Source organism: Pempheris klunzingeri, chromosome 20 (assembly GCF_042242105.1).
Source record: "Pempheris klunzingeri isolate RE-2024b chromosome 20, fPemKlu1.hap1, whole genome shotgun sequence".
NCBI lineage: Eukaryota > Metazoa > Chordata > Actinopteri > Acropomatiformes > Pempheridae > Pempheris > Pempheris klunzingeri.
In genome coordinates this window covers 12,859,217-12,877,210 of record NC_092031.1, presented here as the reverse complement: position 1 = coordinate 12,877,210, position 17,994 = coordinate 12,859,217, and the positions used below count along the sequence as shown (strand labels likewise).

Here is a 17,994-nt window from a genome sequence, read left to right as displayed (position 1 = left end):
CAAAGGGTTTAGATCCAGTCTCTTATCTCAGTGTAAGCAGATAATGATAGTGTCATTGAACCGAGGCTGACTTTTAACAGGGACAGCGTCAATACTGCAGCCAACCTTGATGTCCTCTGCGTTGATTCTCACATTCCTCAGTGTTCAAAAGCACACAAGGGAATAGTTTAGCCGGAGGGTAAACAGGCCTTAGTCTTTTTAAGTGGTTCTTCACGCAGTGTTTCCAGCGCTAACTCAGAGGATTTTACTTTTGACAGTCATTGGTTTATTTCAAGCAGCAGCTCGGGATGAAAAAAGGCAAATGAAAACACATCGCAGCCACCACAGACTGCACAGGAAGTTTTCTGCGGTACGTGAGGTTTGAGGGTAAATTTAGACTACAAAGCATCTGCAGTCCGCACCACAGCTTTTGATTGTGACCAGATTGAAACAAACATGTGCCGTGCTCCTTTATAGATGGTGCATTCCCTCATTAGGGCATGGCAGTGTGTGGGTGAGCTTGTCATGATTGCCTGACATTTATTTGTAAAAGCAGGTCTGTGAATGGTTTGGCTCGTCTTGTTTTTGGAGGGAAACCCACTTTAGTCGTTGCCTTTTAGAAGACTACACCTCCAGCCCCTTTCACTTCATGTTTATGACTCTCATTAGCTGCAATTTACAGAGCATCTCCCAGTCCTGCTATTTGAAATCCAGATGAGCGTATTGTTATCAGCAGCCCAGCGGTGCTATAGTAATGCCTCTGGCCTGGTGGGTTTGATAGGCAGTGTTGTTGGAGCCCAGTTGGGGGTCAGACAGAGGTTCTCCGCTGTCTGTCTTGTTTGCTGCTCTCCCACCCCCCACACTACTTCTAATTGGCTGAATCAATTTGGAGGGAAACCTAACAAGAAGCAGGATCCCTCCAAAATTGACAATAGGTATAGTGTTTTACATATGTCCACAGGAAAGACAGATGTTGTCCCTCTCGACCACATCCACATTTGAATACCCTTATTTGGATACAATGGGAGAGAATACAAAGGGGATGCATTTTGGCGGTCAAGGCAGATGCATAATTTTGGCGGCCAAGACGGCTTGCGATAGACTTTTCAAACTTAAGACGCGGTTGAAGGTTAAACTTTCAATTCAAATAACCATTAAACTTTTGATATGATTTTAATGCATCGGTGGACGTGTGCTGAGTGTCCACATCTGTGCCAGCTGTCAACATCAGTTACACAGAAAACAAGATGGTTTCCTGTCAGACATGGTAAATTAGAGTCATTCTGATCCTGGAAGCAGGTTAAGCTGCAGCATCGTCCAGTGCTACTGAGATGAATGTGTTTTACAGGTGAGGAAACAGCTTAATGTAATTATTTAAGATTTATAAGGTTCTCCCTGCTTTCACGTCAGAGAATTTGAACTTTTATGTGTGTGAAAATTTTTAACACCCATTAAGCAAACTGGGAACAGAACTTCTTAAACAATTATAGCCTGGGGGAAAAAAATATATTAAAAAAATGCTCTTTAAATAAAATATTAACACATTTAAGTAATAATTTTATAGTTTGGAAAATACAATTCTTAACACGAATATCAGATCTTTTGCAGAAAGTCAGAGGATCGATGCCTCACTCATATCTGGCTTATCTGGCTCCAGTCTTCATTATTAAATATAGGAGCATAGATATAACGGTGGTATTGATCCTCTTATCTACATCTTGCAGCAAAAAAGCATACTTGCCAAAATGTCAATTCTTCTTCACATTAGACACGTAACTTTCTTAGTTTGTATCAAAACCTTTGTATAACTTATCAATAATAATGTAATAATAACTGACTGAACACATCAGAGACTCACACTTGCAACAAACTAAAACACAAGAAAGAATGGAGGGTCAGTTTTTTCTCTTTTGCTGCCTGAGTGAACTCAATCTTCTCCTCAATCACCTCCTCCTCTTCCTCCCCCTCCTCCTCTGCACTGCATCCTGCTCTGTGAATTGAGTTTTGCCAGGCTAGGTCATCCTCGGCTGTGCAGAATATAATTAGCCTGCCTTCACACATACACACATGCAGACTTTAAACTTTAAACCCCCTCACATACAATGGCCCCCTCAGACAATAGACACATGCCAATACTATGACCCCCTCGGCTGTCTCCCCATGCACAAAAAACTCCCTGTTCATCCTCAAACCCTCCGCCCTCCTGCTCACTCAGCAGAATAATGAGACTGATAAGATTACATTTTTAAGTATCACATTTCACATCATATCATAGATAGTAATGAGCTTAACAGGTGCTGAATCTCAGCTGTTCCTGTGGAGATTTGAAATCTTTCCAGTGATCGGAATTACACACGGAATTGCCTCAATGTATTAAGTTTCACGTGATAAAGTTGATAATGTGTTTTGATTTCAAAGCGGGATGCTGTGAAGTTTGTAACCAAAGAGGGTAAAGCTCAGCTTTGGGCTTTACCTTCATAAACCATTGAAAGTAACGATCTGCTGCATTAACCTTTACTAGCAATAATCTTAGTCTGCCAATATTACAAAGTGCTTAACAATAATGATATAGCATGATCATAAAAGTGGATAAAATAAAAACAGCAAAGGATATGAGTGAAACAATGTGAGTGTAAAAATGACAAGATTAAGTTTAAGATTAAAGAATAGAGTGATCACTCTTCTAGCTTTAGCAGTAATCCAAGAACCTTCATATTTCAGCCCCCAGATGACAATTAAAAAGTCTGAATAGGGGCCATAATTGCACACTAAGTCTGAATCCAGAGTGTCTTTCTTCTCCCACCGTGTTTCACCAACTCCATTCAGACTCCTTGGTGACCTGCAGCTCGTCTTGTTTTTTTTTAAATGCCATCACACATGAGCTGCCCTCCGCTTTGCTCTCTCAGCACCTGCACTTCAGTGTCCTCTGGCTCATCAATGGAACCTGGCTTTTAAAAATGTATACGTCTGTGGCAAATGAGGCAGCCATTGTTGAGGAACCCTTGAGGGGTCCGCCAAAACTTGGTGTCTCCGCGGCCTCTCTCCTCCATCAATGGGTAAAAACCCCAACCCCCAACTTCTCTGACACATGTACACACACACACACACACACACACACCTCTTACTTCAGGGGTATCATATCACCTATCCCTCGGGGTATACTGGTGTGCGTGGCTGGATGTTCTCATGATAACAGGTGTATTTGAATGTATACAACAGGTGGGATGAATCTGTGGCGGTTTTCTTGGCTTCACCGTTGTTTTCCATGGGTTTTATTTTAAAGAAGCACTGCTGAAGTGTGTTTTTATCTCACACGTTGGAATTAAGGAGCATTTAGTTGATTAAATAGTTTTAACCATTTACATTTTGAACAGCGACTTTGGTGCTGTTGAAGTGGCCATTTCCTCCTGTTTTTCTGTTTTCAAGATATTAACAATTCTGTAAATATTTATCCCACAGCTCCATGTGGTTGTTTGGCTATATTTTCCTCATGTGACCCATAACTGTTGAACAGAGGAAGCTGACAGTGGAACAAAAACAGAGAGGAGACAAAACGGAGTCTGTCCTCAGACTGAGTGACTCTTCAGTGGAGGTGGTGTCTTTCTGCAGTGGGCTGTGTCGTCCTGCAGAGGAGTGCAGACAAGTGAGGAGGCAAAGGAGGGATCGCAAAGAGGAAAAGGGGAACTTTCAGAATAATTAGAGCGCGGAGCATAGTTTGCTGACACATTCATGCACGCACGCATATGCATGAGCGCGTGCACTCACTCACACTCTTCCTCTCCGTGTCCGTGCACGTACGCACACATGAAAACACGCCTTCACACATAGTCCCAATTTAAGGATTTTGGGCCTATCTGCACATGTATGCCGGCTAATCAGGGCCTCTTCACAGACAGAAAGCAAAGGGTCACTCAGGGTGAAATGTTTGTGATGGAAATTTGGACGGCAGGCGTAGGAAAACAAAGCTAGAGACAGGACGCCCCAGAGACGACATACTTTACACATGAGATAACACACATCGAGGAGTTTGAAAAAAAAAACCTTAAAATAAGATCACAAAGCCTTTCTTATTCATATTACTGCTAAAGAGCTTCAGTGCAGGCACTTTCATGAAATTATAGGAGAATAGTTGGATTTTGTCTGTAGGTTTTATTCTGAGAGCTGTTAAGGAAAAGTATTTTACAACATCCTAAGAATAAAAAATAAGGGGACTCCATACAGACAAATACACTTAAGGTTCAGGACTAAAGCCATTTTTATTTTTGATGTGGGTTCCACAGCAGAATGCATCACTTTCTGATTAGACTTTTCTAAAATTGTTCAAAATGTGATATTTTCTTTACCTCCAAGTTGCCTCAAACAATGAATGTTACTCTAGGGTGTTTTCTGGCTTTGTGTCAACATGCATGCTGACTATTCAGATTACATGTGATTGCTATAGGTCCTGGGCTTCAGTGAAGGTATGACAGACACCTTCACCAGTGGAGCCCGGCACCTGTGTCTTCTACAGAGCGTATAGTGCATAGATCGGGGGCATCCGATGGAACCACCGCGCCTCACTGAGAAATCATACAAAGATGGGATTTAATAGCCCTTCGATTGAGCAGTTTTGAAAAGCCGACCTCTGACCCCCAGCCTTGACCCCTGGTAACCCCTCCCATCCTCCAGGGTCCAGTGCTTGTCATTGGTCATTTGTCAAAGTCCTCGCAATGATCTGATTACCGTCCAATTTGGGATCTGCCGACTACACACTTCTAGGATCAAGACGAGCTGCTCTCAGCAACTTTACATGACAACAAATAGCTGGATTGTTGCGGCAGGAGTCAAGGGACGAGTATTTGTTCTATTCAGGCAAGACTGATGGACAAAACTTTAGATAGATGCCAACAGTGCTATCTACCAATATATACAGGCTTCATCCAATGAACTAAAAAAAAACACAGAATAGTCATATTTCATACTGAATCATGGGCCAACAAAACAGAGAACATAATGTGAAACAGAGGGAGAGAATATTCAGATGAATCATCAAACGAATCATCCAAAACAAACATGTCTCACATTGATCCAGTCCAAATATAACGATTCAGCATCCAGACACAGAAAGCTCTCAGTGTTCAGGTATGCAGATATTTGTATTAGTGCAAACCAGCCTTAGCAACAGGCCATTTTATTTCAGCGTTTTTCTTTGTGTTAATGTGTGTAAATTAAACCTAAGCAGCACTAGAGCCCCAGCTGGTGAACTACTGTAGCTGTAACTTTAAGAACATACAAGTTATTCCGAGCATCTTTCTTTTTATTTGGTACTACAACCTGCTGGTATTTTGCTCACAGACCCACTATTTCATTTCATAAGCAATTCTATTGATGACAGAAGAGAAAAGCCAACAGAGCTAGTGAGCCCGCCAAGTGCTTGTTGTCAGTTGCAGCTATGCTAGTACCAGCAGCATTTAAAGGCCCCATATAAGACACTCAGAACATTAATACAGCAGCAAACAGCTATTTGCTATGTAGAGCTATAGTAGAGTAATGAAGCCACACTCCCTCTGTGTGTGTGGTAGTCCGAGCTATGCACATGTTAATGCACATGAGGTTTGAATCGTTCAGCTGAAGGTGACCTTCCAAAATTTCCGCCCCTGAAAAGAAAAAACACGTTCTAAAAGATAGAAAAAAAAAAAGCTAAGAAGGTCTCCACTGCCTCCACTTGAACTGCCCCACCTGTGCACCTCTAGCTGCTCTGCCTTGGGCTTCTCTGCTTCACGCCTCCAGTAAGTTCTCCAGGCTTTGAAACCAGTTTTACATAGTGGCCCAACAGTGATGCCATTGGGTCCAAAAATATTTTTTTCCATAGACCTACATTGTGAAAGAGCCTCCAGTCTGTGAATACATCAGACAAATGGATCATTTCACCATCAGAATTTGTTTCATTCGGTCAGATAACATTTGGGAAGTCTAGAAGAGCCACACCATCAAATCATTTTATTCCCATTCATGATAGAGGAAGGCTAGCTGGCTCGGTAGACCCGATACGTTTGTGCGCATGCTCTATGGGCCGAACAGTACGGAGACAAACATTTTTTACTTCATGCGCCACTGAGCAACTTTCATAGGAATGAAGGCAGCCTGGATATGCTGTATCCACTTCTCTTTAGACACCCATGCTCTGCTTCCTCCGCCTCGTCCTCTCCTCCCTCACCTCCAACATGGCTGCCACTGGCCTCGGCAAATTTTCCAACCAATAGAATAATAGCTAAGATGTTCATCCTTTTTGCTTGCCTCGTGTGCTTGCCTTGTCACTTGACATTGTTCACATTGTCATTACACTGATTATCTTGTTAGTTGCTTTGCTGAGAGAAGTGACTGTAGAGGCGAACTGACTAACATGCAAACTGACAGTTTGGTGTTACCCATCAGTTGTCTCTGACTCTGCTCTTACAAACATCAGCATCATCAAGGCAGTTTGCTATTTGTCAATAGATTGAAGTGTCAAACCCCATCAAAGTTGAACTTCATGAGAAAAATTGGCGTGGATTCACTAAATCAATTAAACTGATTGTGGTTTTTCAAGTGAAGTTAATGGTGTGACCAGACCTTTGTTAAATAATTGCTTCAGCAAAAAAAATCATTTTGAAGAAGTCTAACCAAAATACAAGTCACAAATATAAGTTAATGCCTTGTAGTGCCTTGTAGTTCAGTACCTACTATGTGCAAATGTGTGTATGTATGGAGAGAAATAGTTTCAGACACACAACCACACACACACACACACACACACACACACACAACCCCCAAAACAAACCTCTGTCTGGCCAACACGCACACACACACACACAATTAGCCCATAGGCTCATTATGTCTGCTTTAGCTCTTTTGAATTGTGTCGGGGGAGGGGGAGCGTGGGGGAAGGGTGGGGCTTGGCGACCCCGGAGAGCATGACCTTAGGGGACATACAGGGAGTTACAGGGGGGGGGGGGACAGGGGGTGGGACATCGAGCTGCAGGGAAGGAAAGTAACTTCTTGGTGCCCCTGCTGGCTGTGCTCACTCCTGTGAAGATCCTCATTGATTTTCTAAGTGAAAAACACACTGATTAGTCATCACTATTAAATTGCATGAGCTTCACCAGAACAACTGCTTTTGAATTGATAATGTGATGGGATACACCTAAAACAAAGCCCATTATAATTTAACAAAAAAACCCAATCTTGTCTTTTGCAGCCTGCAATTAATAACAATCAGTAAACAAATATTGTTTCCATCTGTAGGCAGTAGTCCAGTATATCAATGGTTAACTTAATGTCTTATATAAATGCTGTGGTGATGGTGGGGAGGAGGAATTTCCCTCTGCATCTCTGAAATGCTCAGACACAAGAGTTTTGATTTCCCTCCAAAAACTCTATTGTAAAACTTCTCCCCCGCCACTCATACAAGCTACACAGCAGCCGCCTTCACCCCCAGCCGTCACACATCAATCCACGGTGTGTGTGTGTGTGTGTGTGTGTTTTGGTAAGTGGGGGTGTCTCAGCCAGTGTGCTGTTAACCCCCCAGGGTGTGAAAGATTTTTGGACTAACACTACACGTTTAAAAAACAAACTTGTCTTATTTCAGTTTACTTAAGCTTCGTAACAGTCTTAAACCAGCTGATGTTAAAAAGACACTGAAGATTATTTGCATCCAGTGTGAGAAAAAGAAAAAGTGTAATTTTAGTACAGTTTTAGTTGTTGCTGATCACAACATCCCCAAAACCTGTGATCTTTTGCACAGGATTTTGTCTATTTGCTGGAGATTCAACTTGTTAAGGTAACAACCCACATTTTGTTGGCTCCCTGTTTGTGAGTGTGTGTGTGAGTGTGTGTGTGTGTGTGTGTGTGTGTGTGTGTGTGTGTGTGTGTGTGTGTGTGTGTGTGTGTGTGTGTAAAGGCGAAGGGTCTAATCTTTTTCAGAGTTAAGATGAGTTATTCCACCCCCTCCCTTTGTCAGGAAGCCTAATGGGGGCTGCAGAGGTGTGGATGACCTTTGATCCTTGGATATCTCTGGCCTTTCTCTTACTTGCCTTTAGGTTAGCATCAGGACATCCCTCATTTAACTCTAAACCTAAGGAGTCGACTTTAGTGACCAGTGGTTTAGAGTTAAGGCATGCACACTTAAAGGAGCATTTACATAGCCTGTTGTTCACTACAAATGATTACCAAACACTTCTTACCACCAACAGACCTGAGGAAGATACCAGAAAGAACAGTTCTGCAGAGTGTGCAGCAGCAGCAGCAGCAGCAGCAGCTTCTGTTCAGGTCCCTCGTAATTTACTGCAAACATGTAACTTTTCTGTACACATTAATTTAAGAGCAGAGTAGTTCACTGGTGCTGAAAGAACTTCCAGTGGGGAGTAAAGGTGCTGCTGTTGCAATTGAGCATTGTAAAATAGATGGCAGGGAAACTCATCAGGAATAATTGCTTGTAATGCACTTTATACTGTGATTTCTATATGTCGTCCTTCTGGAGTAATCACACTGAAAGATCGCACCAAACAGTGTTCTTGTTTCAGTGTTCTTGGCCCATGTAAAATGAATTATTTTCCACTTGTAATATCCTTTAAATTTAATAACATTTGGATGTTGCTGAGTTTTTTCACCACTTTTCAGAGAGACAGAGACGGACATGTTCAGTTCCAATAAGTGTTGACACAGACAAGAACTTATGTCCACTTTAATAATGTGGCAAACTTGTTTCTAGCACGACTATAAAACTTTAAAATGCTGTGATTTAAGCATTTTATTGGAATGAAAGTGTTTATGGTGGATATCTGCCTTTTTCATTCTGGTGTTTAATCATTAAAAACTGGTTGAAATGAGTCTCTGCTCAGGTCAGGCAGAGTTCTCTTTTGTTGGATGAAGGTAGAGGCAGGTAGCACATTAACTGTCTATGGTTAATTTGTGCATGCAGATCTATGTGGCATGGGTACAGAGAGCAACTTGAAATAGTGGATGGACAAAGTTTCAGTTGGTGTCTTTGTTCTGCAAATGTAGATTTTAGGGGTGAGGGAGTGAATTTAAAGTGGAAAACTGTGATTGTCAGCTGAGCATGTTGTGCATTTTGTCGTCTGAATAATATGGTTTGCTTTTCTTTGGTGTCACAGTGTGAATGTTTAATTACAGAGTGTGTAGGCAGGCGTATATGTGTCTCCAACGATCAAAACACACAGGCAACATTCCTTTCATTACATTAAAAGAAGCTGTTTAATCAGCTGAGCTGAATTAAAACAATAACTTCCTGCATTTCATCTTCTTTCAGGAACTATTCTTTTACTTTGTTGTACATGTTACATTCAGGCCCACTTGAACAAACTGCAATAAGTCCATGAGCCTTTCCCCTTCTCAAAATGAGCAAACCCACCAAACAAAGGGCCACCATTGTGGATAAATACTGCTTTTGTTTTACCCATTTGAACCTGAGGTTTCCCTTAACGCTAAGGAGAGTGTGTTCACCCTTTTTCTCTTTTCAGATGCTTTGGCGCTGAATAGCAGAGACCACTGCCAAATGGGAAAACGACTACACAGGCCGAAAGAAAGACCAGAATCAATCAGGAAGTGGCAGCTTTTCAGCTGTGCCAGTGGAGCCGGGCAACTTCCTGGTGTCGTTGCCAAGGTGACTGGAAGCTCAGCCAACTGGTGCAGCGGGCAGCAGTTGGGCTCGATGGGGGGATGGCGGAGGATGACGGTTGGGATGTTGGACAGGAGGAGGAGGAGTGAGGGTGAGGCAGTTTAAATGTAAGCACAAAGTACTTCAAACTGTTTTCATCTGGACCATCACTATGTGAGAGACTTTTAATCCCTCCAGTATCTCCCACATTCTGCTATGCTATGTTTTTATTTGTTTTATATTTTGGTGTGGACTTTTGTACGAGGGAGACTAAACAAGTGTCCGTTGGTTTTGGGGGCACACAGAACAGGAATTTGAGTAATACAGACTTACAGATTGTTATTGTGTATTTATGAGGATGTTCAGCCCATTGCAAACTCAGAGTATGGACATAATTACAATGCCATAAAGTACACTCAGTTACTAGTTTATTAATGCAGTCTAATATAACAGGCCTACAACAGATGTTGAGAGTTATTTTTCTAAATGTTTTATGCCATTTAGTAAGTGCTTAGTGAAACCTGGTGTCACTTATTACAGTTTCACATCTCTGAATCTAAACTTGTAGCATGAGTGTGTTCGTCCTCCGCAGTCTGTCTATGGCCTAAAACCCCACTTTAACAGAGATGGGACTGGCGGCTGGTGGGGTAGGTGGGTGTTCTGGGGGGATCAGGGGACCAGACTGGTGGAGATGGGTAAACACAGCTGGGGACACACAGCGCTGGTGGGTCTGCGGCTCAGCGGCCCCCTTCACACATTTATCAGTGTGTTTGCTCAGGGGATGTGCCCTAATCTTCACACGCTGATCTCTGTGCGAGGCCTTCACAGAGGCCCAACAGGCTGGGATGAAAGTGACCCTGTCCACAGCGACAGCCTCACTAATTCCTCATGGCTAAACTTGAATCTTCTAGTCTGTATAAAGGCCCATAAAGGTCATCTATGGATTTGCCTGTGTGTGGTTGAATCGCTCTGTGGGTGGGATGGCCCTGATAATATATACTAAATTCTAGATAATAATCTGATCTTTCTCTGAGCATACCACCCACACATGAACAAATCATTGTCATGAGTTGTCAGAGTTTACAGGCAAATGTTATTTGTGATATAAAATATTTACAGGTTCTGGCACATGCCGCTTTCACTATCTGTACTAATCAGGAGTCACGTTTGTTTGTTTGAGTTTTGTATTATTCAGATGCCAATTGCACCCAATGCTTCAATGAGTTTCAGCATTCCTAAAAAAAAATTTAGTATTCACTTCTGTGTATTTCTATCCTGCTTAACAAGTTTTTTTTAAAGTTTTTTTGAGTCAACATTTGCATTTTCTCAGTTTTGAGGATTGGGTATAGAGCGTCATCTGCTGGCCTTACTTTACTCGTGGTGCTCTCCAACGAGACAGAGTGGTAGATAAGTAAAAGGTGGTACTGCCTGTAAATAAAGATAAATAAGGTATAATTTTCATTTTTCACTTACATGCCCCATCCAGGACTATTTACTTTTCGGTTCATTTCATGCATGGTAAATAAAAATGAGTTACTCTGGGAGGTGATTTGCCTTTACTGCCTTTCGGCTTCCGTCGACGTCGCGTAAGCTCTTGACGTCAGCATAACAACAACCTGTCATGACAGCTCGTATGGGGGGGAAATATCGATTAAGATTTGATATCAAATCATATAAAACCTGTTTCACCTGGATGTGAGATTCCTTCTGCGAGGTAAAGACTGAAAACCGCGGACCTCAGAAACATATGTCAACTTGCATGGAAGTAGCAAAAGTAGAGGGGAGTGAGCAGCAGTCAAGCTAACTTAGCATTAGCTAAATTCTGTTTTCGAGGTTGCCTAGCGGTGTTCAGGTAAATGTCGGGATAAAGTCGACTTTTTGGGCCCACGATAGCCATAGCTTAAACCTCCCAATCAGCTACTGATTAAATTGCCAAATTTATAAAAGCCGAGTGGGCAGAATTAGCTCACTAGCTAACCGCCCGGCGTACATCGACAACATAGCTCATATGCTATCTTCGCTAACTAGCTAACGTTTGAGCACCGATCTCTTGTTTGCCGAAAACTAAAGTTAACGACGTCGCCTCTCTGTCTCTGTGCTTGCCGTAACTGCAGCAACTATATGTCGCGTGTTAACATCAATAATCACATTCATGTTGCTTGTTTACAGCCCGTTACTGCAATTCTGTATCAGCAGTGTAACGTTACAATAAAAAAAACCCTTGCAGTAACGATAAGAACGGTGTTTCTATAACGCTAATGTTTCCTGATGGCTGGCTAGCTAGCTGTGCTGCTCATTAGTCACTACCGAGGTCCGTCACATGAATAGTTAATTCGCCGGCAGTCCAGCCACCTCGCAGTGTTTTTGAGCTGTGTGCACACTCAGCGAATTAAACGAATGCCTTTTGGATGGCATCAAAGACTGCACCTAATTCGCCCAAGACGCGCATTGCAGGTGCATTGCAGTGACTGTTGACTTAACTTTGCATGCACCGTGTGTCTGATCTGGTTTGTGAGGTCCAGGAGGGACAGGGCATTCTTGAACCTGTCAGCAAGCCAGCCGAAGAGACGGGGAACAGGATAGGGAAGCAGGGCGAGGCGGGCCCCGCGGAGCCGGTGGAGAAGATGGCCGGCAGCCCGGAGAAGAGTTCCACAGCGCAGGAGCTGAAGGAGCAGGGGAACCGGCTGTTCCTCTGCCGCAAGTACCAGGAGGCTGCTACATGCTACAGTAAAGCTATTGTGAGTAGCCGTCATTGTAAGAGAGAAGTAACATTAATGGTAGAATGGCGTCTTCTTAACTGAAACGCATTAAAGAAAATAGTGTTTTCCTTGTTAGAAAAATGGGATGGATTCATTTTTCTCTGGATGTACTTGTGAAGTCTCGTCACAGTGCCATAATGTCACCGTGCATGTGTATTGTCTGGTATTTTCTCTCTCCCAGAACCGTAATCCATCTGTGGCAGTGTACTACACCAACAGGGCTCTCTGCCATGTGAAGCTGCAGCAGCATGACAAGGCTCTGGCAGACTGTAAGCACGCGCTGGAGCTGGACAGCCAGTCCGTCAAGGCCCACTTTTTCTTGGGCCAGTGTCACCTGGAGCTGGAGAACTACGATGAAGCCATCGGCAACCTGCAGAAAGGTCAGAACAAACTTCTGATGGTGATGGTGAAACTTCTGCAATATTCTGTGGAAGTGTATAGAAGCAGCTTGCTTATAAATTGCACAAGGTTACTCATGTATTTCCTCATTCACGATTATGTCTGTGTGTCTTTCTTTTTAAACTATCATTCTCCCATTTCTGCTGACAGTTGTCTGAATCAGCTTTAACTGTTTTACATGAATGCCCATTGTAATAATCAAATTCATGACACTATTGATCTTATATCAGCACTTCTACTCCGAGGCTCAGCATATATGTTTGAGTTTCTCTCTTTGGAGTAAAAAGTATTCTGCAAAAAGTATGTAAAGTTTTATGTATCTAAATCATTGACATGTTGTCTATGGAGTAATATATTTTAGAAGGAAAGAAAACTGTTGGAAACAATGGTAAACCGGTGGCGTTGTCATGATGTTTTCTATACAGCTTATAACCTGGCAAAAGAACAGAGGCTGAACTTTGGAGATGACATCCCCAGCGCCTTGCGCATTGCCAAGAAGAAACGTTGGAATAGCATTGAGGAGAAGCGCATCAACCAGGAGAACGAGTTACATGCCTACCTGACCAAACTCATACTGGCTGAGAAGGAAAGGTGAGGCTGTGGCGTGGCAGTCGAATATCCAGCATGCTTATTTGTGTGGTAATGATTTTTTGATGAAGATTGCAAATTACTGGAATGACTCTGTAATGTGGATATCATTATTATTTTGTTGTGGGCGGTGGGGTAATTTATAATGACTGTGTGTTTATGCAGAGAACTAGAGGAATACAAAGAGAAACAGGACGACAATCAAAATGGAGGCGATGCTGCTAAGATTGCATCAAAACATGTACGTTTTAGACTTGTTTGTCATGCTTCTAATGAAGGAATATAGAAATTTTATACTGAGTATTTGTGAATATGTCTGCTAACATGGAAATGTGATCTTAGGACAAGTATCTGATGGACATGGATGAGCTCTTCTCTCAAGTGGATGAGAAAAGAAAAGTGAGTATGATAATTACCTTATTATCATATTATCACTATCCATTGAGCATGTAATCATGTATACTTGCATTCATTCATTCAGCCATTTCCTACACCCACTTATTCTTATTATAGGAGGGCTGGAGGTTATCCCAGCATGCACTGGGCAAAAAGCAGGGAAACATCCCAGATAGGTCACATCATTCATCACAGGGCTAACCAGTACACGAACACACACTGATCACATTCACCCACATCTTTGCCAACAGTACACACCTACCTCACACCTTCTTATTCAATCGTTGACATAGCAACAACAGAAATGGACACAGGCACAATTTCAGATTCAAGTGCGGTTATAATACCTCGTTTCCGATTTGTTTTTTTAGCATTAGGATTGTTCCCGTGTTATTCAATCTATGCGCGACCATCAGCGCTGTGATTGCATCTGTGAAAAGAAGCACCTATGCTATGGACAGACAGTTATGTCCTATTTCCAGCACAAGCTGTTACTATGGTAACCATCACTACTGGTTTGCCAGGGTTTGTGGAGATTAATTATCCGAGCTGTGGATAGTTGTTGGCTGAACTGAGGCAGTTGTCATGTAATTGTCAGTTGAAATGACACCTTACTGACTGCTAACAGGGTGTTTGTCTTTAGTATGAATTAGAGGGTGTGGAGGCCGGGGCGTTCAGTATAGAAATAGGAAATCCTGGAAATTTGTTTTTGTATAGTACCTTGTTTTCAATATTTTGATGATATTTTTAGAATGAACCCTGTATTATAACATAATATTCACATGACTGTCAGCGGTACATCAGTGGGACTCTTTTGTTTGTGTTTTGTCGTCTGTTCAGAAGCGGGAGATCCCCGATTACCTGTGTGGGAAGATCAGTTTTGAGCTGATGAGGGAGCCCTGCATCACACCCAGTGGAATCACTTATGATCGCAAGGACATTGAAGAGCACCTACAGGTAAAGTCATTGTCACTGTTACAGTTTTTTCCCTTATGCCCACAGATTTTTATAATTAGTTCAACTTTAAGTTCATTAACCCAGATCACATTACTGCATGATACTCAGAAATTCATTAACTGTAAACAGTCAAATTAAGGATGAAGAAAGCCAGTAGTCAGTGTAGAAAACTCACGGTAAAGAACAAAACTGTGCGAGCAAGAAATACTGTTTTGGAACTTATTTATTTTGGCTAACTTTGCTTCTGACTTGTGAGTCTTTGCTTTATTCAGGTTGTTGTTGTTATTCAGGAAACAAATAAAGCATGTCAAGATTTGAGACTTATGAGCAACAGAATGAATACCTGACATTTAAATACCACTGAATGTGTACAGCCCTGAAATATTTTACTTTGAAAACCACCTATCTGAATTGATGTGGTCTGAATCCCCCAATGAGCCCATAGGACACTTTTTACAATCTCTGGTTAACTTGTAACACACAAAAAATACACATTTCTAGTAAGTCAAGCCACAGAAAATACATTTTCAATTTATTGTAGATGTTCAAACACATACAGTATTTTTGTCCTATTTGCATATATTATGTATAAGCTTCAACCACAGATGCTAACACTAGCATTTAACCTGCTCTCTGTGCAGCGAGTCGGTCATTTTGACCCGGTCACCAGGAGTCCCCTGACCCAGGACCAGCTGATCCCGAACTTGGCCATGAAGGAAGTGATCGATGCCTTTATCCAGGAGAACGGCTGGGTGGAGGACTACTGAGGAGACCCCCCATCTCTCCACCAGACCCCAGTAATCAACACAAAGCCTGGACAACACAAGACTATAGAGAACAGCTCGCCCTTTGCCTGGATATGTACTTTACACAAGCGGGAAAAGCCACACTATGGACTACCAAACGGGAGCCATGTATCTGGGTCTGCCTCTTCCTCCCCACATTTTATCTTTGCTGTAAAACATCCTGCTCCAAACTTCTGAGGCTGGGCGTTCAAGGCCTGCTGCTCCCTTTAAAACCCTCTTCATTCTGCTCTCTCTATACTCTCTCTCTGACTTTCTCTTCCTTTCTGTCATGCTGTTTCTAGACTTTCAAGCCTGACTCCTTTCTTTACTCAAACTAAGGGGCCACATCCTCAGGTCTCTCTCCTGCTCTCTCTCTCTTTCTCTGAGTGCCACAATTCTTGGAAAGCATCAGCATTGCACTCCAGTGTTTCACAGAAACCACTACTACAGAAAAAAAATTACACATGGTGGTTGAATTAATTAAGACATTGGCCTTTCACTTGGCATTGACTCCAGTATTTCTTAGTCATTTTTTCATTAAGCATTGGAGCGCTTGCCCACTTCTTAATGTACATTTGTTGGAGTGGTACCTAAAATGCCAAAAACCTGTTCTCATTGAGTTTGTATGCAAGTTTTACACGATGATTGAAAAATAGTCATATGGAACCAAGTCCCTTCTCCACCTCCAGGTGGCGCTCCAAACATACCCACCCTTGTCATCATGCTGTAAGAGTTTGAGTAGATTCTTTTTTTTTTTTTCTTTGCATATCAATCACACCCCATTACAGACAATATAATTAAGTTGAATGTACGCATAATGTACTCTTTAGGTTTAGGCTCGACCTGCAGTAATTCAAAATGTTTTTATCAGGATAAATGCGGCCTTGAACTGGGTACAGAAAATGAATGAAAACAACTGCTGCATACAAAAAAAAAGTTTTCGCATTGCTGGATATTAAATGAAAATGTTGAAATGTTTGAATTTTGATAGATGAACGTGAGCTGTCCGGGGTGATGCTAAAGCCTGCTGTGAAGAATGGTCTGTGTCGATCATAGAAACAAAAATGTGCTTGGACATTGTGTTTGACTCGTGCTGTTTGCCTGGAATGACCATCGATGCTCCCATCCAGCATGAAGCGAATTTTCTTTTCCTTTGCAAAGGCAAGAACGTGATTGTCATTTTTCTCGCCTTTTTGCTGTCAATTTTATGCATCTTCTCTTCACAGTGTCACAGTTATGAAGAAAGCTGGTTGCAGCAGCTCATGTAGAACAATCATCAGTGTGAAACTAACTCAAAGTTTAAGTTGTAATCGTGTAACAGGGATCTGAGGTTCACTAGCATCAGTGCACCAGCCTCCTCTGTGTTAGAAATGCTGGAAGAGTTTCAACCATCTTCACTCACCCATACCTCAGTCCAACGTGTCGCGCGCCGGCTCTCCGGCATTCTCTGCAAAACACTTTTTTTTTCAGTTCAGCGCTCTTAGTTTACACGGTTTTCAGCTGAATGTGCGTCTGTGGTGAATTAGGCCTGTCTGTGGTTCGTGTAGGAGTGCAGGCAGTGTAAATAATTTGCTTGTGTATCTCAGATTTTAATTCTTGACAAAATAGGGTTCTTTTTTTCCCTGAGAAATCCTAGAGCTTGAGAAACTGTATTAAATGTAGATATGTTGATAACATAAATGCCTGGTTCAGTTTTCATTTGTCCCCATTAAATTGTGAACTTTGAGTTTGTTTGCTGTTGTGTTTTTGACACAAGACTTTCATTAAAGAGACACTAAGTATGATGACAAACACTCTGTTGCTGATGAGAAATCCATTAATTAACCAGATATAATATGTATATAAATCAGCCAGGCTCATGTATTGGCTGATATTAGCTTACTGTAGATATTTCAGTATTGTTGTTTATATTAGATATTATATTATATTAGCCGTTTATATTACACAAGTGTCATTGTTACATTACATTATTACAGTAATTTGCCCAACAGAAAATAGGTTATTCCTCAAATGTAAAATGTCCCGTTCTGCACAAAACTTGGTCACAATACCTACAACAAAATGTCTTTATGCTTCTGAAGCATTTGTCTGTCCATCCATCCGTCTGTCCCATTTGTGTTGGGGGATTTTTTTTCAAATTTGGCACAAACGTTCAATTGAACTCAAGGATGAACTGATTCGATTTTGGTCGTCAAAGGTCACTGTGTCCTCACAAAACATTTTGGGCGTAACTCAAGAATTCATACACCAATTATGACAATATTTTGCATACATGAATGTCTAATGGGAGTAAATGATGAAGCGATGACATTTTATATCCCAAAGTTCAAAGGTCAACTTTGCTGAGACATCACAACGTTCTCAGGAACAGAAGAGAATATTTTGGCCATTTTTCCTATTTGGTTGGACACTGAAGCTGAGACACTGATCTTGGGTCTGACTTCAACCTGACTGGTTGGCAGAGGAAAACATAATTCTACTTTATGTGTGTGCATTT

General features: G+C 41.8%; 1 protein-coding gene across 2 annotated transcripts; it reads left to right on the top strand.

Annotated features, from left to right (window-relative positions):
• Positions 1-11,209: 11,209 nt before the first annotated feature.
• On the top strand, positions 11,210-17,265 carry stub1 (STIP1 homology and U-Box containing protein 1). 2 transcript variants are annotated; one of them, XM_070852164.1, is made up of 8 exons: positions 11,210-11,327; positions 12,136-12,351; positions 12,554-12,752; positions 13,197-13,362; positions 13,525-13,600; positions 13,702-13,758; positions 14,596-14,712; positions 15,354-17,265. In XM_070852164.1, the coding sequence occupies exons 2-8, from the start codon at positions 12,238-12,240 to the stop codon at positions 15,477-15,479; spliced, it is 855 nt and encodes a 284-aa protein (XP_070708265.1). In that variant the 5' UTR covers positions 11,210-11,327; positions 12,136-12,237; the 3' UTR covers positions 15,480-17,265. The 2 variants fall into 2 exon arrangements, with proteins under 2 accessions (XP_070708265.1, XP_070708266.1); XM_070852165.1 differs by having other exon boundaries at positions 12,130-12,351.
• Positions 17,266-17,994: the final 729 nt, after the last annotated feature.